This window comes from Pipistrellus hanaki (genome assembly GCF_964339955.1).
Source record: "Pipistrellus hanaki genome assembly, chromosome: 16".
Lineage (NCBI taxonomy): Eukaryota > Metazoa > Chordata > Mammalia > Chiroptera > Vespertilionidae > Pipistrellus > Pipistrellus hanaki.
In genome coordinates this window covers 3,810,382-3,836,642 of record NC_140518.1, presented here as the reverse complement: position 1 = coordinate 3,836,642, position 26,261 = coordinate 3,810,382, and the positions used below count along the sequence as shown (strand labels likewise).

At 59.9% G+C, this 26,261-nt stretch overlaps 1 protein-coding gene across 2 annotated transcripts in view; it reads right to left on the bottom strand.

Moving 5' to 3' along the window:
• SDK2 (sidekick cell adhesion molecule 2) overlaps positions 1–25,813 on the bottom strand; it is a 186,274-nt gene extending 160,461 nt beyond the window's left edge. For both annotated transcript variants that reach the window (XM_084862127.1, XM_084862128.1), the window contains exon 1: positions 24,557–25,813. In XM_084862127.1, coding sequence (XP_084718253.1) covers positions 24,557–24,683 — 127 coding nt within the window. In that variant the 5' untranslated portion in view covers positions 24,684–25,813. The remainder of the gene's footprint in view (positions 1–24,556) is intronic.
• Positions 25,814–26,261: the final 448 nt, after the last annotated feature.

Below are 26,261 nucleotides of genomic sequence, written 5' to 3'. Positions count from 1 at the left end.
GGCATGTGGGCAAGCCAAACGGCGATGATGATGATGATGATGATGATAATAGCGGCAGCAAGCCGCATGCTTATTAAATACCAGACTCGCCGAAACCGGTTTGGCTCAGTGGATAGAGCATCGGTCTGTGGACTGAAAGGTCCCAGGTTCGATTCCGGTCAAGGGCATGTGCATTGGTTGCAGGCACATCCCTGGTAGGAGGTGTGCAGGAGGCAGCTAGTCGATGTTTCTCTCATCGATGTTTCTAGCTCTCTATCCCACTCTCTTCCTCTCTGTAAAAAATCAATAAGATATATATTTTAAAAGTAATAAATAAATAAAATAAATAAATACCAGGCTCTATGCCACGTTTTCTCTGACCATCCACGAACCCTGCAGGGGAAGGAAATCTAATCCCATTTTACAGATGGAAACACTGAGGCTCAAGGCCATGCTGGGAAGCTGGGTGCAAGCCTAGGCCGACTGTACCTGTTCCGGCTCCCAGGCTCGGCCTCCGTGCAGTTACCCAGGGGCCGTTCTCCTGCAGAGCGGCTGCGTTCAAGACAGCAAGACGCGTTTGCCCTGGAAAAGATCTCCCATAATCCTGTGGTGGGGCAGGGGGCCGGGGCCGGGCCAAGCTGACCTTTGCAGGAACCCACCCTCCCAGCCCGTGGCCCTCTCTGGCTCCAAGCCTTGTCTCCCTGGAGACACCAATGAGTGGCCTGCTCGCCCCTGCCCCTCCCTCCCGCAGGCCCCAGGTCCCCGGGGAGAGATGGTTGGCAGAATTAGCCACGAAGCCAGCGGGACAGGGACGGCATTGTCACGCTCTGCGGGCCGTGGTCTCTTTGGAGAGGGCGTTCTAATCCCATGTCACCCGCTCTCGCCGTGGCTGTCAGCTGTTTGCAGGCATCTGGGAGGCAGGTTTTTGAAATCGGAGCCACGGTGCCCCCCCCCCCCCCAGCCCCCACCCCGCTCCTCCCCCGCTGGCATGTGCTCATCCATCCATCACACTGTCCGGGACCCCTTTGTTAGCCGGCCTGCCCCCAGCCAATGGCATCCTGGGCCTCGCCCCCTGCCAGCTGCCCCTCCTTTCCTTCTATTTTGGGCCCACACCAGGGCAGGGCTGGGCCCCAGCAGCCTCGCCTCCTGCAGCTGAGGACGGGGGAGGGCGGGGGGGGGGGGTGGGGGGGGGATGGACGACTCTGGGTAGGGGCCTCTTGGATTCCCGGGGAAGTGATGAGGTTCCAGCGACCTCTGTAAGTGAGAGTACGTGAGGGGCGCAGTGCACACAGTAGGGCAGTGATTTCTAACCGCGAGCCGCAAGGATTTTTTAAAGCGTGTGTGAAAGAAAAAAGCCACATGCTAACCTGACAAGCTCAGGGAAGGCCTGTGTGGCAGTCTTGCAAACCCAGAGACCTAAGATAACCACAAAAGATGGTTTGAAAATTAAATATCTAACAGGTTATAGTAGATAGTCATGTCCCAGATATTTTCCCAAAGATCAACTTTGATCTTTTTACTGAGCCCATTTGCCTTTTTGCCTTTAAGATAACATATCTATGAGATGTCTGGGTAACTTGTAACTTCCCTTTTTCCGGAGCCCCTGGGGCACAACCCAATGTGGTGAGCCAGGACAGATGCCTCAAATTCCTTCTTTATCATGTTAATTGTTCCTGCACTCACCTGAGTACACCTCCATCATTTTACTTTTTATCCAATCCCAGGAGTTTCCCACCGCTTTGCTTTCTCCCGCCTCCTTTCTCCATCACCAATGAATTTCATGTAACCCACCTATGTCCCTCCTTTGATTTCAGTGTATAAATAGAGAAATGTAACCCGCCATTCTCTGGAACATTATCTCAATCCGTTGAGGTTCTGCTTCCCGGCATATGTCGACAGTAAGGCTCAAATAAATTATAAAAAAATTCTTTACAGGTTTCAATGGTTTTTTCGTTAACACGTGTGGTACCTGACTATGTCGTCGGGGGCCCTGACCTCTTTTCCCTTGGGTTGTCAAATAAAAAAATGACAGCAGCCAGCACAACAGCCATCTGCAGTGTGAATCAGTCAAAACTGTACCACTTTTTTTTTTTTTTTTAATTTTTTTTTGGGTCAGACTGGCATCGTGTGTTCATTTCAGCAGCTCCTGTGCACAAGGAGCACACACTAAGTAAACCCCCAAACTGTCCCTCCACAGAACAGGTTCTAGGCAGCCTTGGGAAGTTACCAAGAAGATAACCCCTCATCGATGGGAACTGGAGGTCCTAGAAATGAGGGGACTTGTCCACGGGCCCTGAGCTGGCCTCTGGTGGAGCTGAGCCTGAAGCCAGACCCCCTGGCACCCGCCGATGCCCGGCCCGGCCGACGCCCTCCTCACTGAGACCGAGGCCGAGGCCCACCGGGCTGCCCGCCCCGGGAGGGGGTCCCACAGCTTTCTCTGTACAACCCAGTTCTCCTCGCAACACTTTGAGGGTCAGGACGAGGCGGAGGCACGGGTCTGCTCCTCCCCCCGGAGGGAAACGGACACTCTCCCCAAACTCCGCGCCGTCCTCGGACCACAGGCGACTCCAGGGTCTGGTCCGTCACGGTGGGGACTGGTCTGGAACACAGCTCGCAGCACGGGGATGCCCAGGATGGGACGTGGGCAGACAGGGTCCTGGGGCAAGGTGGTCAGGCAGGCCTTCCCAGTACACATTTCTGAAGTGTGTACACAGCCACATGAAATAAGCAACACACACACACACACACACACACACACACACATATGCATGCATGCATGCACATGCATACAGACAGATGTATACACACATCTATAGATACAGGTACATCTACACACACACACACACACACACACACACACACACACGCCAATCTGTGGAGTCGGCACCGCCTCTTTCCCAGATCACTATGCAGAGACCAGCGGACCAGAAACACAAGCCACTTGGCTATCCCCTTGCCAACGGGCCTGGGCCACTGCGGGCCCCTCACGGGCTGCTGTGGGCTTCCCGGGCTCCTTTCCCCCCCCCCCCCCCCTTGGAGCTGGGCTAAGCCTCCTGGACCGTCCCCAGCTCCCCGCCCCAGCACAGAGTCATGGGCCTGCCTGCCAGCTCAGGAGGACACAGGAGGCCGGCCCGGGCCCCTTCCCCCGTGGGGACAGTGGGAGGGTGGAGGGGGTGGGCGAAATGGGCAGAGGCACAGGCTGTCCTGGGGGAGGGGACAGGAAGGAACCACGCTGGGACGAGGGGCTTCGCAGGCCCACCTGGCACATGGGACAGGGTCAGCAAATAGATACTGAAATGAAGGAGGAGGGGAGGGGCCTGAGCACCCTGCGGGCAGGTGGCCAAGACAGCCTGGCACCTGGCGAAGGAAGCAGAGGCTGCGGAGGCCGGTGGGGGGGATAGCAGGTGTGTGTGTGTGTGTGTGTGTGTGTGTGTGTGGCAGAGAGGGTATTTCAGCTGCAACAGGAGGTCCAGGGGCAGCCCCAGGCCACGCTCCCTGTCTGGATGGAGGGTTTTCAGGAGAAATGTCACCCCCTCGGTGTGCTGCCTGGCTCCAAGGCAACGGAGGAGCCCGAGGCCCAGGGGTCCCTCTGGCTCCTGGCTCTGACTCCAACTCCAGGCCTGTGGGGGAAGGTCCCCGGAGTGCTGACCAGAGGCCCCCCCCCCCCCCCAAATCCGGCCTCCTCAGCCTCTCCAGGGGACAGGGAGCTCACGGGGACGCCCCTGCTATCTGCGGTTTCTGATTTACCGGCCCCGCCGAGACGACTCCCTCTCCCTCTCCTGGCGGATTAACTCGCTCCTCCGAGTCATAAATAATGAGTGAGCCGCGCCACTTAGCAGCCTGTGTTTTCGAAGCACTTTGTGCCCATTAAGGAGAGAATTCTGGATGCTGCGCCTCCCGGAGGAAAGGACAGGAATGAGGGGAAACCTACAAAGATCTCTGGAAGTCATCCAGTCCCCCCCCCCCCCCCCCCCCGTCCCGTCCCCCTTCCCCCCCCCGCCCCCATGGAGCCCGTCCCCCCGCCCCCCTCCCACAGGACCCTGTCTGGGAAGAACAGGGTGAAAGAGCAAAAAACCCAACAGCTCTGTTTTGAGAAAACATTCAGACTGAGATGCCTGAGACAACACGGAACAAAGGAAAACAAGTCGTAACCCAGACAGGCCGCTCGATGCCTTCACCACCGGAGGAGCCAGCACGCCAGGAGCCGGGGAGCCGGGGAGCCGGGGAGGCCCCTGGAATGTGGGGGTCGGGAGGGAGGCCCACGGAGGACAGAGAGGCGGTTCGAGTAACCCCAGGCCGGCCGGGGAGACCTCCATCCCAGAAGCAGGCTCCTCACCTGCCCATACGGAAAATGGTGATTTGCTAAGCGAGACCCATTCATTAGCCTGCAAATGACACGGTTCTGATTCCGAGGAATGTCCCTGTTAATTAGCGACCCCCCTCCCCCTGCCACACACACACACACACACACACACACACACACACACACGTCTGCGAGGCCACATTTGAAGCCTTGCTTCTGGCTTGGGGCAGAAATGGCCACTTGGTGCCAACGTGTGCCTCCCTGTCTGTGGGTTCATTTACAATTTGCCAAAACAAGATCCTCCCGGGGCAGGGCTTGGCCGGCCCCGCGAGGGCCGGGGGCCAGAAGGACTCTCCGAGGATCCGCTCCTTTCCCCTTGCTCGCGTCACAACCACTGAATCATTCACTGAGGAGCCATTGAACCCGGCTGCCTGCCTGGCACAGCGTGGGACCTGCACACACACACACACAGAACTTCTCTCCGGAATCCATCTCGAGTCCACTCAGTGCTGGGATGGCGCCGGGGGAGTCAGGGGTCAGGAAACCAGCCTGGCTGGTGTGGCTCAGTGGTGGAGTGCCAACCTATGAACCAGGAGGTCGCGGTTCGATTCCCTGTCAGGGCATACACCTGGGTTGTGGGCTTGATCCCCACAGGGGGGCCTGCAGGTGGCAGCTGATCAGTGATTCTCTTGCATCCACGATGCTTCCAACTCTCCCTCTCCCTTCCTTTCTGAAAAAATCAATAGGAAAATATTTTTATTTTTATTTATTTATTTATTTTTAATTTATTTTTATTAAATTATTATCTGTGTAAGGAAAATATTTTTAGAAAAAGAAAACCAACTCCCCTGCCCTTGTATTCGTGGGATGGAACACGGGCCCGGCGCGGAATCTTCTACAGGGAACGCACCTGGGCACCTGGGCAGGTGGCCTGCCATCCCCCTCATCCTGCCATTCTCACGAGACGGCGAGGAAGGCAGTAGGAGGAAAAGGCGGAGAGGGGAGTGCAGACCCCGCTGCTGGCCCAGCCGACGAGACCACCCCACAGCTACCCCCTCCGGCTCCGGGCAGAGCACACAACAGCGACCTCCTGGAGGCCCCCGGGGGGAGCCATGCCGGTGGGTGATGCTGGAAGAAGCACGTGGCACAAATCAAGTTTCCCGTGTCTTCTGGCTTCTGGCTCGAGGCAGGCGGCAGGCCAGCAGCAGAGACAGAGAGGTAACCCTCCCACACAGCACAGTCACGGACAGACGAACCGTGGACTCAGGACCAAACCCATGCACCCAGGGCCCATCGATCTCGTCACGGGTACACAGAACCCTCAGGAGGGGGAGACTGTGGTGCTGGGGGACAGAGTGTGCCGGCAGGAGGAGGAGCCGGAGCCCCTACACCACACCGTACACAGGAACCAACACAAAACGACCTACATCCCAGCGACCTACATCTCACAGCTAAACCGTAACATTCTTAAAAAAAAAAAAAAAAAAAAAGCACCAGGTTAAATCTTCATGACCTTGGATTCAGCCACGGATTCTTGGATAAGACAACAACAGAAAAACTGTCCCGTCGGCCCTCACCTAACTCCAGTCCCAGCCTCCCCCAGGAGTGGAATTTTAAACCAATCAGCCTGGAATTCCTCCTCAGCCTAGCGCAGCGATCTGCCCGATAAGACCCCCTCCGGTCCCCCCTGAGGGAAGGTGACCTGGCCAGAATAATCTCCTCTTCAAATTCTTTGTCCTGCCCCGTTTCTGCCCAGAAAAGCCTTCCGCGTTGCACGCCGAAGAACCCTCTGCTTACTGGATGGGGTGCTGCCTGCTTTATGAACCCCTCCATAGAGCCAACTAGAGCCTTCCATGTACTTGGTTGAGTTTTTGGGAACGCCGGGGAGAATATAAAAGGGTCCGGTAACTGTGGGAAGCAGTCAGCTCCGTAAAAAGTGAAGCGAAGAATTACCGTATGACCCAGCAATTCCGCTCCTCCTCCGGAGAGCGGGGGAGATGCCCAAACTAACGCACGCGCACACACGTTCACGGCAGCACTATTCACAGCAGCCCCAACGTGGGGAAAAAATGCCAATGTCCACCAGCCAATGGATGGATACACAAGTTATGGTTTCTACGTTCGGTGGAATGTTTTTCAGACCTAAAAAGGAATGAAGTACCGGTACATGCCACAACATGTCTGAACCTCAAAACCATTATGCCCAGTGAAAGGAGCCAGGCAACAAAAGGTCACAGATTGCATGACTCCATTTACATGAAATGTCCCAGGATAACGGAATGCCGGCTGGTGGTTGACGGGAGCTGGAAGGAGGGAAAATGGGGAGCAGCTGCTTATGGGCACGGGGCTCTGTTTGGGGGTGATGAAAACGTCCACGTGCTAAATGCCAGTAAAATGTTCACTCTGAATGACTAATTGTATGTCTTATGAACTTTATCTAAAAAAAAAAAATCCAATAGAAAACCCACAGTCTTTCTTGGTCAGAGAACTACAGGGTATAGGACAACCAAAGTCCTTCCTGAGCTTCCCAGGGAGAATGGCATCTCTTCCCCCACCTTTTTAAATAATAATAATAATAGTAATAATAATACACACACACACACACACACATATATATATATATATATATATATATATATATAATTGATTTCAGAGAGGAAGGGAGAGGGAGAGAGAGAGAGAGAGAGAGAGAGAGAGAGAGAGAGAGAGAAACGTTGATGAGAGAGAATCATTGATTGGCTGCCTCCTACACGCCCCACACTGGGGATCGAGCCCGCAATGCCCTGACCTGGTTCCTAGGCCAATGCTCAACCACTGAATCATGCCGACCGGGACTGCTTCCTGTTTCATTTATTTAACAAATAAACGATTAAGCTGTTAACGGATCATAATAAAATACGATTTACTGAACAAACACCTACGTAGCGTGAACGGTATGCCAGAAGCTCTGCTTAGACCTTTACAAATAAGAACTTGTTCAATCTTCACCACAGCCTCGTGAAGCAAGCAGTGCAGTCCCCAAATTACAGGCTGGGAAACTGAGGCCCAGGCAGGGAGGTGAGGCTGCTTGGCCACAGCCACAGTGGCAGTCTGGCCCCAGGATCCTGGCTCCCATCCCGAGCTCCGTTCTCCACTGCTCTGCCGGAGGCCCGTCACTTGGCTGAGTGAAGGGTTAGGGATCCCAGAACCCCGCCCAGGCCCTAAGCGGGGGTGGGGGCGGCAGGGACGGGCAGGGAGGGAGTCACAGATCCAGCCTAACGCCCTGGGACTGACCCCACGACCAAGTCAACTCCGCGGCACCCCACCTCCACCGGGACCCCGACTCACTCTGCTGCCCCCACCCCGCCTGGGCCCGTGGGCTGCTCCGCCTGCCCGGTGTTTAGTGGAGAGAACTGCCCTTAAATAAGCGATCCATTCCCACAAGAGCTCCCCTGGACTGGTCCCTGGAGGATTTTCAGTTTTGTTTATTTAATAGGCGATTCCTTTTCAAGTTCTCCTTCCCATATCCTAGGGTGCCGCAGACAGACCATTAACAAAGCAGCCTCCTCCTCCTCCTCCTCCTCCTCCTCCAGCTGCTTCTCCAAGAGGACTGGGTGGGTCAGCTCCCAGCCCCCTCTGCTAGGGCAGGAACAGGGGCAGGACTGCCCTCTGAGCAGAGAGGACTGGGACCAGAAGAGACCAGTTTTAGACACAATTGTAGGAGGGCCTCTGCCGGCTTCAATGTTATCTCAAGCAAACCACGGCAGCCAATGAGCTCCGGTGCTTCCCAAAGGTACCTACACATCACCTGGGGATCTGAAAACACAGGTGCCAACTCCTCAGCTCTGGAGTGAGGCCTGAGCTGCCGCATCTGTAGCCAATTCCCAAGGATGCTGGGGGGGTGGAGGGGGATGGAGGTGGGGGAGGGGGTGGTCCAAAGCAGGGATGCAGCCAAAAGCTTGAATTCACCTGGTTTAACCTGGGGAAGACACAACCTAATACCCTGTTTCCGCGAAAATAAGACAGTGTCTTATATTAATTTTTTCTCCCAAAGTTGCGCTAGGTCTCATTTTCAGGGGATGTCTTATCTTTCCATGCGCTAGGTCTTATTTTTGGAGGATGTCTTATTTTCGGGGAAACACGGTAACATAGTGTCTGAGCACCTACTATGTGCCAGAGGCCCCACAGCCACTGCAGACTGTGGTAGGAGACTCTACCCAGTATGGCAGAAGGATTTTCTGGACCTCCCTCTAAGAGTTAGGCAGTCCACAGAGATGCGGGAACTGGAGGATTGGGGTTTTCTGAGCAATATGGGTTGCTGCCCCATTTTACAGATGGGGTCACCAAGGCTGGGAGAGCTTGAGGGTCCGGCTGAGGTCCTACAGCTAATCGGGCGGCAGGGCCAGGATTCCGGCCGCGGTGTGCTCGGGCCGAGAAGACAGGCTTTGTTCACAGCTGCTCACGGGATAAGGAGGCGGAGGCAGCGCATACCAGACAGGACCAGACAAGCAGGCACCCGAGTCCCGGGGCTGAATTCCAGATCCCTCCGCCCCATTGTCCTGCCCGCGATGATCGAGGCGATCTGGACAACATCGGCAGGCTCCCTTGCTCACCCTGCCTCACCTCGTCTTACCCCGGGGCCCGGACCAGACAGCCCCTCTCCTTTACAGCCGGGAGAGGTAGTGGGGGTCCCCGGGAGACAGAAGCAGGAACAGAGGACCCTGAAGGCCGAGGCCAGGAGAGGCAGCGGGCATCCCTGGAGTGTCTCACCAGTGGGCAGCACCAGCCTCCTGGGCAAGTGGCCTGAGCTTAGAAATGCCCACCCACCCTCAGGTTAATGCTCTTCTGCTACCTTGGAATTCTTTTATTTTTATTGATTTCAGAGAGGAAGGGAGAGGGGGGGAGAGAGACACAAAAACATCCATGATGAGAGGGAATCATTGATCGGCTGCCTCCTGCACACCCCCACTGGGGATCGAGCCCGCAACGCAGGCATGTGCCCTGACGGGGAATTGAACCCTGACCTCCCGGTTCATAGGTCAGCGCTCCACCACTGAGCTATGCCAGCCGGGCCACCTTGGAATTCTTTGTTTTGTTAATGAGAGGCCCGGGCCCTGCAGATGATGCCAGCGGTCCAGCCAGTGGTTAGCGATGGTGCCGGGTCGGCCCGGGCTCAGGGCTGCTCCTATGTGGTAACCGGGCAGCGCGGAGCTGGGCAGGCCAGGGCAAGCCCGCACCTCCCCGCAGCCCGAGCCCGAGGCTGGAATGCGAATGGAAACTGCAGAGACAGGGAGGCACCAGCAAGGACCTTCTGAGGCGCCCCCGGGAGGCCTCGAGGGGCTCCCGTGTCCTCCCGGGCTTGTGGTGACAGACTGATACCAATAACCAGCACTGGGGAGGGGACCCGAGGGGCCAGCTGTCTTCGGGGCCTTGGCCTCTCCAAGGAAACCACCCCCCAACACCATCCAAAGCCCAGGGCTGGGCAGATGCAGGGCGCTCAGCTGTGCCAGCCGGTCCCAGGGTCCCCGTGTAACTGGAGCCGAGCCCCGGGCCTGGCTTGTGGAATTGGCCAAAGAAGGAGAGGAGAGCCACGTGCAGTTGGTTCGGAAGCCCTGGCCCGGCTGGCAGTCCCAGCTCCGCGGGGAGGAAGCCACGCCAAGCATTCATTCCGTGGGGGCCACTGTCCCTGGAGGACAGGTGCTGGCATCAGGCAGGGCCAAGGGAGGAATGCGGGGCCTGGGGCAGGACGGAGACTGACTTCACCAGGCCCAGTGCATTCTGGGAGGACAGTAGTAGAGAGGGGAGAGCGTTCTGGAGCCTTGGTGGGTCCCCCAGGGTTTCAGGATCCAGCATCCAGTCTACCCTAAGGGGTGGCCTCACATGCCTGCAGCCCTTTCCCCATTGTGGCCTTGCTGGGGCTCGCATGAGCTTCTTAAGTTTTTTTTGAACCAACTCTATTGGCCTGATCTGTGGTCAGGACGATGGTCATATTCCTAGAGATCCCACTTGTAGGAATCTATCCCAAGAAACCTGAAACTCCCATCAGAAAGAATGCACGCACCCCTACATTCACAGCAGCACAATTTACAATAGCTGAGATCTGGAAACAGCCCAAGTGCCCACAGCAGAGGAGTGGATAGAAGGCTGTGGTGCATTTATCCCGTGGAATACTATGCAGCTGTAAAAAAGAAGGATCTCTTGCACATTGGGACAGCATGAAGGGACATGGAGAGGATCATGCTAAGTGAAATCAATCAGTCAGACAAAGGCAAGTATCACATGATGATCTCACTCATATGTGGAATCTAATGAACAAAAGAAACTGATGAACAGAGAGGACCCGGAGATGTGGAAGCATGGAACAGCATGTGGAATCTCAGAGAGAAGGTGGGGGAGGGTGTGTGGGTGGGAGATCATCAACCAAAGACCTTGTATATGTATACCAGAGGCCTGTTGCATGAAGATTCCTGCAAGTCTTCGCTCCTGGCCAGAGCACCACTCCTGTAGCTCCCATCGTGCCCCCCCCCCCCCCCGCCCCCGCCTCCTCCCCTCACAGCAGGCATCCTGCCCAACCCAGCCGCTCCATGCTTACATATGCAAATTAACCCATATCTTTGTAGGGTTAATTTGCATACTCATGACTGATTGGGTTAATTTGCATACTCACTCCTGATTGGCTGATGGGTGTCACAGAGGTACAGTCATTTTGAATATTTCTATTTTATTAGTGTAGATATGCATGACCCATGGACACAGACTATAGGGTGGTGAAGGCCTTGGGGGAGGGGCGGGGGCAGGCCAGAAGGGGTTAATGGGGGGAAAAGGAGGACATGTGTAATACTTTCAATAATAAGAGAAAAAGGTGGTCATATCCAAACTCCCAGGGCTGCTGTGGGGGTTCGATGCGCTAATGCACTCGGGGCCCTCGGAAGGGAGAGTGTGCATTATATAAATAGCGGCCATTACCCAGTCTTGGGGACTCCAAGGGCATTTCACATCCCCAGAGCTGGCATGCGCCTCATTGCCCGAGAGACAGCAGCCTCTTTCCCTCTCGCAGGGACACCCACAGTAATGGCAGGTCTCACAATGGAGCTCGGGTTCAGTGTAAGAGGGATGAGGGCGACGGTGACGGTACCCATCCGTCTGCATCTCTCTCAGCGACAGCTCCTTGGCTGCGAGTTGAGCTGTGGGGTGCTGTGAGCGCCCTGATCCGTGTGCAAACAGGCTTGGAGACCCCAGGGTGCCGGAGCGGGCAGGAGCCGGAGCCGCCAGGGGGATGGACAAGGAGTCACGGGCAGAGGCCATGACAGGCTGCCAGAGGCCTGGGAAGATGGGTCCGGGCCCCAGGCAGGGGTGGGACAGGGCTCCTGACTCCCACGGCAACATCCACGGGCTGGGCTCCGTGTTAGGTCTGCTCCCTAATACCCTGTCAGACAACCCTCCCATCAGCCCAGGAGTGTGAAGGAACTTCGTCTGCGTTAGGTCTACACGTAGCAAGTGAGGAAACCGAGACTCAGAAAAGCGAGGGGAAGTGGCCACGGTCAGGCCGCCTGTAGCGCAGAGCGAGGCCAGTGGCTGGGCAGCCGTGGAAAGGGGGCGCCATCTTGCTCCTCCGCGGGTCAAAGGGAACCAGCGGGCGGAGTGGGCTCGGGGGTGGGACCCCGGCTTCCAGCACAGTCCGGTGGTGGAGAACTCAGGCTCCCACCCGACGGGGTCCATTCCCGAGTTCACCATCCACAAACTACGGGACTTTCGGTAAGCTGCTCCGTCTCTCTGGGCCTCCGTTTCCAAATCCACACGATGGGGACAGCGGGCTTCCTCCCAGGGGTGCTGAGAAGACTCAACAACCGATGGAAAGCATTTAGAACAATGCCTGGCTTGTGGCAAAGGCCCCGTCCACCCCGAGAAACCGCAGTCCTGCCAGGGGCCAGCTGTGCCGCTCAGGTGAGAGCCGGGACGGCAGCATCTGCCCGGGGCAGAGCCTGCGGAGGGGCAGTAAGGCCTTGTGGCTTGGGGCACCTCTGTCCTCCTTTACAAAACCAGGAGCCCTTTGTTACCTGACCTCAGTGGTTGTCTGAGTTCCCCTGTAGTTTTAGGTCATCTATTGCCTCCTAGGGGGGCTCCAGGACCTAGGGCCAGGGTACGGGGAAAAGGACCCCAAACCCCACACACGCACACGTGTGCTCATCACACATGTGCTTTCGTGTGAGGCTCCCCACCGGGAGCTGACTGATGACCAGCAGGGCAAGCGTCCCTGAGTGCTAGCACCCCGAGGGCGGGCTGCCTCTCAGCAAGCCACTGGAGAAGGTGGCTAAGCGCCCTCTGACCCGAGTGGTTAGCGGCCACTCAGGTGCGAATCTGCCGGCCGTACCTGCCGCTTGGCAACGGGGAGAGTGAAAACAGAGCCCTCCTAGAGGGCTGGCCTGGGTGCAGGCTGGGAAAGAGGAACGGACTGGGATCCAGGCTGGAAAAGAGGTTACGGCACCTGCGTTGGGAGATAATCTGATCACGCACACGTAAGGAAATCCGATGAGGTCGGCAAAAAAGTTTCCAGAACTAATCACCGAGCCCGGCCAAGTCTAGGGTGCGAGGCCAACGTGTCCACATCAGCTATTTCCGAGTCGAGGCGACGAGCCGCTGGGAGTCGCAATGAAACAAGAATAACATTTACAATTGCATCAAAACCATGAAATATTTAGGCCTGGCTCTGACAGGCGATGCCACAGGACCTGTACTTTGTTGAAACCCGCAGCGCGTTGCTAAGCGAAACCAAAGCGCTGAACAACGGGCAGGGGAGACTCGACGCCGTCAGGATGGGCGTGCTCATTTTCGCCTCCATAGTCAGTGCGATCCCGGCCGGAAATCCCAGCAGGAGCTTTTTTTTGGGGGGGGGAAGGGGGGGAATCGAATTCTAAAATTCATTCCGAACAGTAAACGGATTCTGAAGACAGGAACTGATTCCTAAACCGATCTGGAAGCGCACAGGCCCCAGCACGGCCCCAGCAACGCTAGGAAGAAGCCAGGAAGCCATCGGCAGCTACCCGGTTTCAAGTCTTTCCAGAAAGCAACAGTAACCAAGATGGCGTGCACAGACAGACAGACAAACAAATGAAGCTGCCGCCGAGTGCCCAGAAATAGACCCACATGTATATTTACAGACAGTTGACTTCCAAGACGGGTGCAGAGGTAATTCAGCGGCGAACGGACTGTTTTCTTAAAAACATCGCTGGGACCATTGGATATCCATTGACAAAGAGAAGAGGAAAGGGAAGGAAAAAGCAGGGAAGGGTTAGGGAGGACACAGGAAGCACTGGGTGGCGATGGATACGTTATCCTGATTTTGGTGGTAATTTCAGGTGTTACACACACACATACACGTGTGCCTGTCCAAAATGACCACGTTGTACGCTTTAAACATATACAGCGCATTATGGCACCCCAAAACCAAAGCCCCTAGTGTTCCCCAAGGAAGGCAGGGCTCCACCATCCTACATGACCACAGCTTCAAGGTCACCTTCTCTGGGAAGCCTCCTCCGAGCAGCCTCTCAGGTGACCCCTCTGGACCCCCATCACTGGTTCCCACCATCTCTTAGCTTCTTTCACACTGTCCTATAAATATGTTTTTTGGTTTTTTTTTTTACTAGAGACTTGGTGCATGAATTCGTGCACAGGTCAGGTTAAACTCCCAGTTGAATTCCCGGTCCAGGGGACAATTTGCATATTAGCGTTTTATTATATTGGAGTGACTTTTAGAGATAGAGGAAGGGAGAGGGGTAGAGAACAGAACATCCATGAAGAACATTATCCATCAGCTGCTTCCTGCACGTCCCCTACTAGGGATCCAGCCCGCAACCAAGCATGTGCCCTGGCCAGGCATCTAACCTGAGACCTCTTGGTTCGTGGGTGGACACTCAACCGCTGAGCCACACCGGCCAGGCTCAATGTCATTTCTTAAAAGCAATCAAGATTCCAGCCCGGAGGCCTCCTTCCTGGGCGATGAAGGGCAGGAATGGAGTTGTCACTGGCTGAGGGAGCTTCTGCCAGGAGCTCCGAACTCACCCAAACGTGTGGATGGATAATGGAGGCCGAGAATGTGCCCCCGAGGCCCCAGCTGCAATGGCACCCCTCCATCACTCAGCTTCCTCCACTCCCCAGGAGCCAAATCCCTGGCACCACGATGGGACTACCCCCCTTACCCCCTCCACCCGCCTCTCGGAGGCACGTCTCTGCTTCCTGAACCCCCAGCTGAGGGGCAAGACGAGGGCCCCTTGAGCTCTTCCCGAGGGCCCCTTGAGCTCTTCCCCAGCTGAGGGGCAAGACGAGCTGGAGTTCAAGGCCCGGTCCCCACACCCTGGACTGGACATTCCGAGTTGCTGGATGGACACTACATCTTAACACCGGCGGCGAGGTGGCGCGAGGTGCAGGCAGGGGCTGCGGACAATGAGCCTGTGTTCCTCCCTGCGCCTCCCGAAGGCAGCGCTCCGCCAGGGCAGGGAGAGGCAGCCGAGCCGTCAAAGCACAGTGGCCCTCCGGCCCGTCCACGTCTCTGCCGAAGGCCCCGGCTGCCCCGGGCCACCTGCCACAGCCTCCCTCCCGCCCTGCGGCCAAACCACGTCCCTCTTTCCTGGAGGTTCCCAGCACCTTCTCTGTTCTTCATCCACCAAGGCCTTAGGACAGGGCTATGGGCCAACACCTCTCTTCTCCCGACATCCAGACCTCCGTCCTCCCGGGGCAGGGAGAGGGGACCCTGGACAGATCTCTCCAGAAGCCCAGAGCTGGAGCCGGAGCCGGGAACGGCCGCTCCCGCCCGGGCCGACTTCTCTTCATTAGTGCAATCACATCAGCACTGACAGCCGCGTGTTTACCGCCGTCCTGACAACAACCGTCTTTCATCCGGCGATGCACAGCAGCCGGATAATGAGCTGGGGGCAGCGCCCCCTCGAACTCCCCTCCGCCCTCCTCGGCAGCGCCGGCCCCGATGGCCTGCCCGCCGGCTCCCCTCCCCGCCTCCACTCCCTCTGCCGGGGACGGGACAAGGGGCTCCAGAGGAGGAGGTCAAGGGCCACTTGGCTGAGCGGCCGCAGCTGGGCAGAGCCCGCGTGCAGGCTGCCCACGGGGAGGAGTCTTCAAGGTTGACTGAGCGGGGAGGCGGGAGCGCCAGGCACCGTCAGCAGCATTTCCTCCGACAGACCGGGCGCCGAGTCCTTGAGTCAGGACAGCGAGAGGCGTCCACGGTGCTGGGGAAGGCGGCCGCCGCCGGGGCCTGGGAGGGCACGGAGTCTGCTTCTGGGAGCTCAGAGCCTCAAGAGGCATCGGGCGGGGCGAAACCGATGACCTAGAACGTGTGGTTAGTGCTGCACGGGCAGGGCACGGAGCTCCGGCTGCTGGAGCTGCTGCAGGGAAGCGAAGGCCCTGCTTGGCCCGAGGATGCCTTCCGTCACCCCAGCTCTCCTGGAAGGCACCCGCCCGCTCATGCAAAAGGCCCCCTGCAGGGGGCATCGTTATCACGGGGCCAGACACTGCCCGCCAGGGGAGTCTTCAGGCCCCAACTCCTTCGGTCACAATGCAATGGTGTGGTCCAGGGACAGGCTCCCTAATGGTACGGAGCAGACTGGCTGAGTGAAGAGAGGACCCAGAAAATGCCAACCACCCCAGCAGCAGGGTCCCCTAGGGAGGGGCAGACAGCCTTACCCGCACACCCTCACCCTTGAAGGCACTGCCATAGACCAGTCAAGGTAGATGGCTATGGAGGCCCCGGGTCAATTATGTTGGGGACACAACTGCATTTGGGGGAGGGGGGAGTATGTGTGCAAAAGATGATAGAAAAATCTAAGTACAAATGGCTGAAATTATCCTATATAATAAAAGGCTAATATGCAAATCAACTGGAAGGCAGAACAACCGGTCGCTATGGCACGCACTGACCACCAAGGGGCAGATGCTCAATGCAGGAGCTTCCCTGGTGGTCAGTGTGCTCCCACACGGGGAACACCGCTCAGCCAGATGCCGTGACCTGGGCTCACAGCTGGTGAGCCTCTCCCGCCTCCGTGACAGCACTAAGGATGTCCAACTGACAGCTTAGGCCCACGAGGGGCTTAAGTGGTCAGTTGGACATCCCCCGAGGGCTCCTGGACTGTGAGAAGGTGCAGGCTGGGCTGAGCACTCCCCCTACCCCCCAGTGCACGAATTTTGTGCATCAGGCCTCTAGTATATATATCTGTGTGCAAAGTATCTTAGACTCTTAAATGTGATGTGACTCAAGAGATCATATCATTCGAGTCTTTCAAAACCGAGTTTTGACATCTATCCCTGGAGGTCCAGGAAGCCAAGGGGCAGAAACTCCACATCTTCTCGCAGCACTAACTGGCTTTACAATAGCCTCTGTGTGGCCCTGGCGGGTGTGGCTCGGTTGGTTAGGCGTTGTCCTGTGCACCAAAAGGTTGCTGGTTCACTCCTCGGTCAGGGCACATGCCTGGGTTGTGGGCTCGATCCCCAGTTGGGGATGTGCAGGAGGCAGCAGATCGATGTTTCCCTCTCACATTGATGTTTTTCTCTCTCCCCTCTCCCTTCCTCTCTAAAAACCAATACACATGTTAAAAATAACATATCCTCTGTGTGTTAGAATAGATTTCAGACAGACTAAAGGATGGAATGCAAAATTCCAGGTATTTAAATAGTAAAATATTAAACAGGAAAAGGCAGTGTGGGTGGCGGACAGCTTCAGGTTGGGTGGCCAGATCCCCCAGGGTACAGGTCTACCTCCTCCATCACTGAAGTCCACCAGGAAGAGCTTGGAAATGCTATAATGATGCCTCACATTTCCCGGGGGTGGGGGGGTTAAGGTTTGGGGGGGGTGGTGGTAAAGGGACCCAAGGAGAATCAGTCCTGGCTTCCGAGATCCACCCAGCATCCAAGCCTGCTACCTGCTCTCCACCGTCACTCTTCTCCCAGTGGGACCCTCCGTTAACGGGTGAAGCCTGTTAATTGGGAACGATAATTTATGTCTAATACCTCCATCCCTGTTGATGAAGGGTTATTATCTAAACTCAAAGAGTTTCTAATTAAAGAAATCCGTCACACAGACATTCTAAGATAATTCAGCATCAACAAGGCCAAAGTGGCAAATGAGACACCCAGACCATGGGAGGAAGCACGGCCGCCCTGGTCCTGGGGGAAGGGCTAGCGGGGGAGAGGAGGGGAGGGTGCCAATGGCAGTGGGAGTGGAGGGGGTGCAGGGCTTGGTGCGGACACCACAGCCGTCGGGGAGCAAGCCGGGGAAGCCGGCCAGGAGAGGTCTCAGCCTTCCGATCCCGTGGGCCAGACCCTGTGGGACAGCAGATGGGGCCCCAAGAGAGGGCTCCGAGTTCCCTTCGATAGAGAGAGGCCCTCGGGCTGCACCCTGAGCCCCACCCAAGCTGCGGAGGAGCCTGTGGCCACATGAGACCGTTCCCAAGTCCCGGACCAGCCCGGCGAGCCCCTCATTCCAGGAGGTGGGCGTCTGGATCGAAAGCAACGGCCTCAGCGGCAGTTGACCTGCGCTCACTCTCTCTGACATGGAACATGACCCTGGCAAGTGACTCAATCTTCCTGAACTTCTATGCTAATAAGGTTAATAGTGCTCCTGCCTGCTGGCCCCGCTGCTCCCTGGGTGGGGGCGAAGGGAAGAGGAGATGTCTGTGAGAGAGACCTGCAGACGTGAGGGTGTATGGAAGGACCCAGTAGAAACACGCATGTGAGGCCGGCAGAGCTGGAAACAGCTGCCTCTGTGGGTGCTCTGCGTCATGGGTGCATGTTAAGCTAGAGCCAGGTACCCCTAAGCCAAATAAGTCCCCAATAGTGGAAGTGGGGGTGCAGGTCGATGAGAGGGAAAGGGAGCGGAGGCGTTTGAAGACGGGGCACCAGTCAAATGGCAAAGCTGGCCTTGCTGCCCAGACCCAAGAGGGCAATCCGGACAGTGACACACGCTCACCCAGTGCTCCCTGTACAGGGACTGCTGTCCTAAATGCTCAGCACAGCTCATTAAACCCTGTCACCACCCGCTTGTCCCCATTTTACAGATGAAGAAACCGAGACACAGGTCGGCTCAAGGTCACCCACGCAGTCAACGACAAGCAGGATTTGAACCCTGTTTCAGGCTCCTCAGAGGCTGTGCTGACCTCCCACCAGGGCCCTCCGAGGGCACATTCTGCTTTCACAGCCTGGACGCAGACTCACGGATGCCCACTGCGTTAGGCCGTGTTTCTGACCATCCCTCCGACTCTGAACAGGACAACTGCCTCCCTCATCTGCACGTCTGCACGTCCACAGCGGTGCCCTGCAGGGAGGGTCCCGGTCCTGGCTCCCACAGGCCTGTGAGAGTCACCTGTGTCCACCCCAGAAGCCGAATCCCCCAAATAGACTGAGTTATGGCCAACATTTCCTCCCCTTATCATCACATCATCAAATCCTCACCACCTCGCTGGGTCACCCACCGGCAGCTTCCTGCTTTTCCATCCCACCCCCTTCAGAGCAGAAGACACCGTGTGTGGCTCAGACACCAGCAAGCCAGTCATGGATGCCCTGGGTGACCTCAGCAGACACCCAAACATCTCCAGGTCACCCCAGCCCCGGGGAGGGCAAGGGGAAGGGAGAGGAGCAGAGGCAGGAGGGGTTCCGGTCCTGACCTCTTGAACTCTGCCAGCCTAAGGCCCACGGAGGACACCGACCCAGGTGGAGGCAAGAGCCAGGAGGACCCGGAATTCCTGGGTTATGTCCAAACCCTGCCACCTCCCCTGCCCCAGCCCAGGTCGGCGGCCAGCATGGCTGTCCGCGCGTCCCTCTGTGGGGAGACACCAGTGACGGATGCGTGAGGCCGAGGGCATCCCGGACCCACGGGAAGATGACCCGTGTGGAGGCCATGGAGCCCTGGGTTCACATCCCAACCTTTCAACGTTCTGGCCGAGGGAGGGGTCTTGGGCGGTTCATCACGCTGAGCCTCAGTTTACCCACACGTTGGGGAGGGAAGGGGTGTGGATGATGGCACCCTCATACTTTGTGGCCGCAACACATTATAAACACGTAGGAGTATTTAAAAGGGGACTGGGATAATCTTATTTAACATAAAACAAAACAAAAAAAACACACCCAACTTTTAGAAGGTAGAGACACTTGCCAAAACCGGTTTGGCTCAGTAGACAGAGCGTCGGTCTGCGGACTGAAAGGTCCCAGGTTCGATTCCGGTCAAGGGCATGTACCTTGGTTGTGGGCACATCCCAGGTAGGGGGTATGCAGGAGGCAGCTGGTCGATGTTTCTCTCTCATCGATGTTTCTAGCTCACTATCCCTCTCCTTTCCTCTCTGTAAAAAATTCAATAAAATATATTAAAAAAAAAAAAAAAGAAGAAGAAGGTAGAGACAATTATATTTAACTATTTCCTCATCTTACGGATGGAAAACAGCCATAGCTCACCACTGAGCGGGCACTGCCTCCTCCCGGTGGGGGCGGAGGACAGGAGCGGCCAGGATGTCTGGGCAGCCCGGCGTGTTTTCCTTTCCGCCCGAGGCCGTGGGGCGCTGCCGGCGGGCGCCGCTGGCCGGTGTGCTGCTATTGGCATCCGAAGGCCCCACGTTAGGATGACTAATCCCCGCCGCGTTAGGCTGGCGGCGGTGGCAATGTGCCCCTGGGGGAGCCGGGCCGGAAACCCCGCAGGCAGCACCCTAACACCCCACATCGATTCCAGCTCAGTGTCCTGCCTCCCCGGAGTCAGAGGGATGGGGAGGGAGATTCCGGCCAATCAGAGAGCCCCTCCGACGGCAGCCAAACCCTGGGGTCACCCGCCCCAGGGAGGCCAGCTTCCTCAGCAACCCCGAGCACAGCTGTCTCACATCCAGCTTGTCTCGCCAGGTAGTGAGGCCTCCGTCACCGGGGGCATCCAAGCAGATGGCGGGCGACCGGCGCCTTGCGCCACGCTGGTGGGCAGAGGACGGCCCTGGGTGGTGGCGTTTCCTGTTCCTTTCGAGTCAGACGCTCGGATTCATCATGTGAGCCCTGCGGACGGACGGAGCGCGGGCTCATTCTCCTTCACCGGCCAGCCGACTGCCCCGCGGTCCAAAGTCAAGCGCATGCCGGTGCCGTTTAGCACATCCCTTTAGAGCCGGCCGTGCGGGCTGTGCAAACAGAGGGCTGCTCTGGAGGACTTGGCCCCTTTCCCAGCTCCCTTCCCTGCTGGAGCCTTGCTCCCGGCCCCCCGCCCGCCTTCCAGGAGAGAGAGGACGAGGGCAGAGGCGGTCGATAAATGTTTGCCGAGCAAACGCAGGAAAGAGGGGGTGTCTGAGGCAGGTGCAGGCTCGGACCCTGGCCGGGGGTCCTGAGTCTGTTCGGCCCGGGCAGGGAGGTGCTGAGCGAACGGCAGCACCACGCTGTGTCTCTCCTTGAACCACAGCCAGCACGTTCCAGAACCGCCCCCAGCTGAAGCCAAGGGCACCCTGGGGGTGCGGGGTGGAGAGCCCCCTCTCGGGCCCGGAAGAAGGGGACACGGGGATCAGGGGACGCCCCCGGCCCGCCCTCGCGTGAGGCTTTTTGACACCAACCAGCCGAGCCCCAGGCAAGCATGACACTCGGCCTCATGGTAATTAGCAAGAGGCCCTGATCAATAAGTTATTTTTTGCTGTCGGTAATTAATAATTACAGCCTCGCCACACCATGTAATTAAACCTTCATCCCGCTCCCCCGCGTGCCGTTTGGCTTTTCATTGTGATTAGCTCGCCGCGCTCAACTTTCTCCCTCCGGAGCCTCCAGAGCCGGGGCTGCCCGGCCCTCCGCCCAGGGCCCCCGCGGCCCGGCTCACTCAGCGCTCAGCTCACACTGCCTCCCGTGCCCTCGCCCAGGCACTGTACTCCTGAAAGAACCCTCTAGACCAGCTGGCTGGGCAGCGACCGCCCTCTTGCCAGCCTCCATGGGATGCCCACCTGCGGGACCCAAGCTGCGAAGGCCAAGGCCCCCGAGGCCGGCGGGACTGGACGGCCACGTGAGACACGGCCACGTGAGACACGGCCACGTGAGACACGGCCACGTGAGACACGGCCACGTGAGACACAGCCCTGCAGCCACCGAAGGAAGGGAAGGAAGGGTCTCGAGGGAGAAAAAGGCATCTGAGGCCTGGCTGGTGGGCGGCCCGGAGCCCCTCCCCGTGGACCTGGGCTTAGAGGGCGAAGACACTGATAATCACACCGACGATGACCCCGCCGTCAGCACTGTCTGTGTGCCAGGCGAACCCTCCCGCCCCGGTGGTCTCTGCTCTCTCTACCACGCCGCGCTCACCGGGCCTGGGAATAAGTGTGAATTGTGTGACATCCGCCTGAAGGGAAAGTGGCCCGGTGGCGGCTGAGGTCTGAGGAGGTGGTGTCGCCCGGGGCCAGCCCCTGGGGAGCACGAGGCTGGGGCTACAGAAGGTCTGGCAGTGACCCAGGGGAGGCCTGGCCCCAGGGAGGACCACAGCTCGGTCCCTCGCTGTGCCACGATTGGAGAATGCGGCTGGTGGGCTCAGAGGGACACCCAGGGCTGTGGCCTCAGCCGCCCCAAGGGTTAGCGCCACGATAGGACACGACTCACACTTAAGGAGACACTCCACTCTCTAGCCCCAAAGCAGATAAGAAAGCTCCCCCACCCCCCAGTCCTTGGCTTGCCCCTGCCCCTCCCCCCCCCCCCCCCACATACAGCATTGCCCCCAAACCTGGGCTGGGACCAAGTTCCCACAATCCCCTGCACAGTTTGCGGCTGGGGTTACAAAAGGATGGAGGGTGCTCAGGGGGGTAGAAAACACTCTCTCAGACCAGAGAACACAAATGGAGCCGCAGGGGACCTGGGCTGCAAACAGGAGGAGTGGAGGGAGCTGGAGTGAATCAATCAAAGGGACCTTCAGGGCTCTGACAGGCGCGCCCCTCCCCGAGGAGGCACAGGGCCAGGAGGCGTCCTGGCCTCCAGCAGGACGCTGGCATCCTGACCTCGGGAGGAGGGGGCAGGGGTGGAGGGGTAGGGGAGGAGGGGACAGGGGAAGAGGGGAGAGGGGAGGAGGGGTCAGGAGAGGAGGGGAGAGGGGAGGAGGGGACAGGAATGAAGGGGACAGGGGAGGAGGGGAGAGGGGAGGAGGGGACAGGGGAGGAGGGGACAGGGGAGGAGGGGACAGGGGAGGAGGGGACAGGGGTGGAGGGGGCAGGGGTGGAGGGGGCAGGGGAGGAGGGGACGGGGTGGAGGGGACAGGAGAGGAGGGGAGAGGGGAGGAGGGGACAGGAGTGGAGGGGACAGGGGAGGAGGGGACAGGGGAGGAGGGGACAGGGGTGGAGGGGGCAGGGGTGGAGGGGACAGGGGTGGAGGGGACAGGGGTGGAGGGGTAGGGGAGGAGGGGACAGGGGAGGAGGGGAGAGGGGAGGAGGGGACAGGAGTGGAGGGGACAGGGGAGGAGGGGACAGGGGTGGAGGGAGCAGGGGTGGAGGGGACAGAGGTGGAGGGGACAGGGGTGGAGGTCTACGGGCCTGGGGCCTGGATGGGACAGAAACAAGGGGGCCACCTGGCCAGGGACATCTGCCATTGCCGGGGTCTGTGCAGAGATGAAGTTCAAGTGTCCAGCCAGAGGCTGACACCCAGCTCCGAGTCCTTCCTGGCTTTCGGCTGGGAACCCCCCTGGCATCTCAGAGCCAATCTGGGAGGTGGCCCCTCCTCTCCAGCAGCCTCACAGCCCTCCCGGGACCCCACCAACCCACCCCAGCCCGGGAGGGTCCTGGCACCAGGGCCAGAGGGGCTTGGGACCCTGCCCCTGCCCCCACATCTCCCCGCAGCCCTGGTCCAAGTCACTTCACGCCCCGGGAGCCTCAGTCTTCCCATCTGTTAAATGGCTCCCAGAATGCGCCGACCTCTGAGGTCCTGCTTGCTGGGAGATTTTATGAAGATCGTAAAAATAATCATAACTTTTATTACCTTACATTTGCAGGGCCCGTTAACAACATTTCTAAGTGCTTTAACGTAAATTACCTTGTAAAACCCGCCCCTCCGCCCCGTGAGGGCTGGTTACTTTCATCTCTTTGATCTTGGCTCTCGGGCTGGGTTGACTCTGGGTGCCCTGAGGTGCCCCCCCCCCCCATTCTCCCTCTCCCTCCCCCTCGCTGCTCAGCAACCCCAGAGGTAAGAGGGGCCCCTCTGGAGGCTGCAGCAGGGGCAGGTGAGCACCCTGGAGGGGAGGGAGGAGGGGCAGGCGCCCTCAGGCTCCGGAGAGAGGGGCAGCTAAGCCCCCAGTCCTGGCGCTCAGTCCAGGCTTGTCTCCCTCTGCCCCCAGCAGGCGCCGCTGTGAACCCCGAAAGCAAGGGAGCGCCGGTGCAGCCGCCCTCTCCTTCTGGGACCTGCCAGGGGCTGGGAGGACATTGGGGCACCCGCCCTCTTGGGGGTGGGGGGGGGAGGGTGCGGGTCACACCTCCTCATCCTTCCTAACACGCCCACCGCCCAAAGCCCACCAGCCCTTCTCCGCCCACAGAGGCTGCTCCGGGTCAGAGCGGCGGCTGCAGACAATTGAGCGGCCAGCTGAGCTGAAGCCACGGCAGGAGCCCTGTGCCTGGGGGGTGGGGGGTGGATAAAGGGGGAGGGTAGGGGGCCTCAGACACTCGCTGGGCACCTCTCCCTTGCGGGTCCGGGGTTGAACCAGGCCCTGGGCTCCCAGCCCGAACCCAAGCCCCAGCCCCAGCCCCAGCCCCAGCCCCTGGCCAGGCGGCCAGGCAGCCCGGCGCGGGCTCCATCCGTGGCCAGGCCTGTCCACCTCCCTCCAGGGCTGCCACCGGGCACCCAGCACCCGCCTTGGGCTCCTTCCCGCCGCCTTCCCTGGCCACTCCCCGGCCCTGGGGCGCCGGCACCTGCCAGGCAGGGTCCTGCCCTCCGCTGACACCGAGCGGGAACCGGGAGCCGGACCTGAGGGTCTGGGGAGAGCCAGGCGCTGAGCCCCTCCCTCGTGGGCCCAATGGGGTACCCCATAGCGGGTGTGGGGAGTAGCCGACCTCCGCCCCCCAAAAAACCACAAAAAAACAAAACTCATCTAAGGCTCTTTCAGGCTTCCCCAGGCAGCCTCCCAGCCTCCCAGCACGGACCTGACCTCCCCTCCTTCAGAAGCCACAAGTCTCAGAAACACTGCCCCAAAGGAGAGCCCCAAACTCCCGGAACTCCCTGGAGAGAGCTCTGCCCGGGTGAAGCCGGGTGTCGAGGGGGCCCTCTCGAGGCCAGCAGCTCCTGCCCCGCACCCCCTCCCCATCCATCCCCGCGTGGGGGCGGCCCTCCTACCTTGCGCTCCGGCCGGGGGGATCCCGCGCAGGGCCAGCAGAGTCCAGATCAGCAGCCCCCACAGGGCGCGGGGGCGTGGGGGGTCCTCCGCACCGTTATAATCCCGGGGGGTCCGGCACCCCGCCATCGTCCCGGGGGGAGACAGTCTAGGTGGCTCTCTGGCCCGGGGGGGGGGCGGTCTGGGCCCGGGATGGGCAGCCCCGGGGACCCCGAAGCCCCCCAGTCCTCTTCTGTCCGAGTTCGAGCCTCCTCGCGGCGCGCCCCGAAGGCGATGGGGGAGCAGAGAGAGAGAGAAGCCGACAAAGCCGCGGCGCTCTGGGACTCGGGGCGCCTTCGTCCTCCCCGAGAACCCTGACTCCGACTTCGCCTGCCCGGCGGGGAGGCCTGGGCAGCTCGGCCGGCCGGGTCGCTGGCCGGGCCCCGCAATGAGAGGACAAACTTGCGGAAACTTCCTCCCGCGGCCACGTTGCCGCCCCCCGCCCGCCGCTCCCGCCCCCTGGCTGCCGGGTCGTCCCTCCGGGCGGCGCAGTCACCGCGGCTCCGGGCGCCGGGCCCCGGGGGCCGGGCTGCAGCGGCGCGCGGCGGCCGCGGGGGCTCCTTCAGGGCCGCGGGTCCCGGGGGGCGAGGCGGGCATCGCGGCCCGGATCTCCCCGGAGCTCAAGTTTTCTTCTCTCCAACTTCGCGGGCGGCATCTGCCGGGGCCGAGCCGTCCCCCGGTCTGTCTGCTCCGCGGCCCCGGCGCTCAATCCGGGCACTCTCGGTCCTTCCCCCCGGGGGGCGCTGGGCCCGCGCGCGCCCTCGGCCCGGCACCCGGGCGGCAGCAAAGTTTGCGGGGCCCGCGGCCCGGCGCGCAGCCCCCCGCACCGGCACCCGGGCGGCGGGCACGGCCGCGGGGCGCGGGGACCCGGGCTGTGGCCGCCGGCGCCCGCCCCGCGCGGAGCCTCCCGCCGCCGCCGGGAGGATGGAGAGCGGCCGGTCCGCCCTCCGCCGCCGCGCCCTGGCCCTGGAGCGCCCGGCGAGACGATCCGAGGACCCGGCGGGCAGCCCCGGCTCCGGGGGCGCGGCGCCTCCTCCGCCGCCCGGCGCTCGCCACCCGCGCCGGCTCCGGGAGCAGCGGCCTCGGCGGATCCGCCGCCTCCCGCCTCGCCAGCCGCCGCCGCCGCTCGCCGATCCGCCGCCTCCGTTTCCCGGGCTCCGGGGTGAACGGCTCCCGCCTGCGCCGAGCCCGAGCTGCCGGAGCTGCCGGAGCTGCGGGGGCAGCGGAGCCGGGGACGAGCGCGGCGGAGGGAGGCGGAGGCGGCGGCGCGGAGAGGAGGGCCGAGCGCTACCCAGTGGCCGCGGCTGGAGAGCCGCCTGCGCGGCGCGGGGAGGAGGGGCGGCGGCCCCAGCCGGCCCGGGAGCGAGCCCCGCACACACATGAAACATCTGTGTCTCCGGGACCCGCCGGGGGGCAGCACTGCCAGCCTCTCGCCAGAAGGAGGACGCACGGGTGCGCCCCAGCCCCATCCCCGCCCTCCTGCACGCCTCCCTCCCGGGCCTCCTCTGGTCCCCACTCCCTCCCGCAGCCAGGAACCCAGCACCCTTCTCCTAGTGAGGACAGAGGTGGGGAGTATGCTGAGAAAAGAGGGTTCGTCTGCTGGTGGGCTAGAGTTTCTCCCCGGGCCAGGTTTTCAAAAGTCTGGAAGCGCTCAGGGCAGAGTGCCGG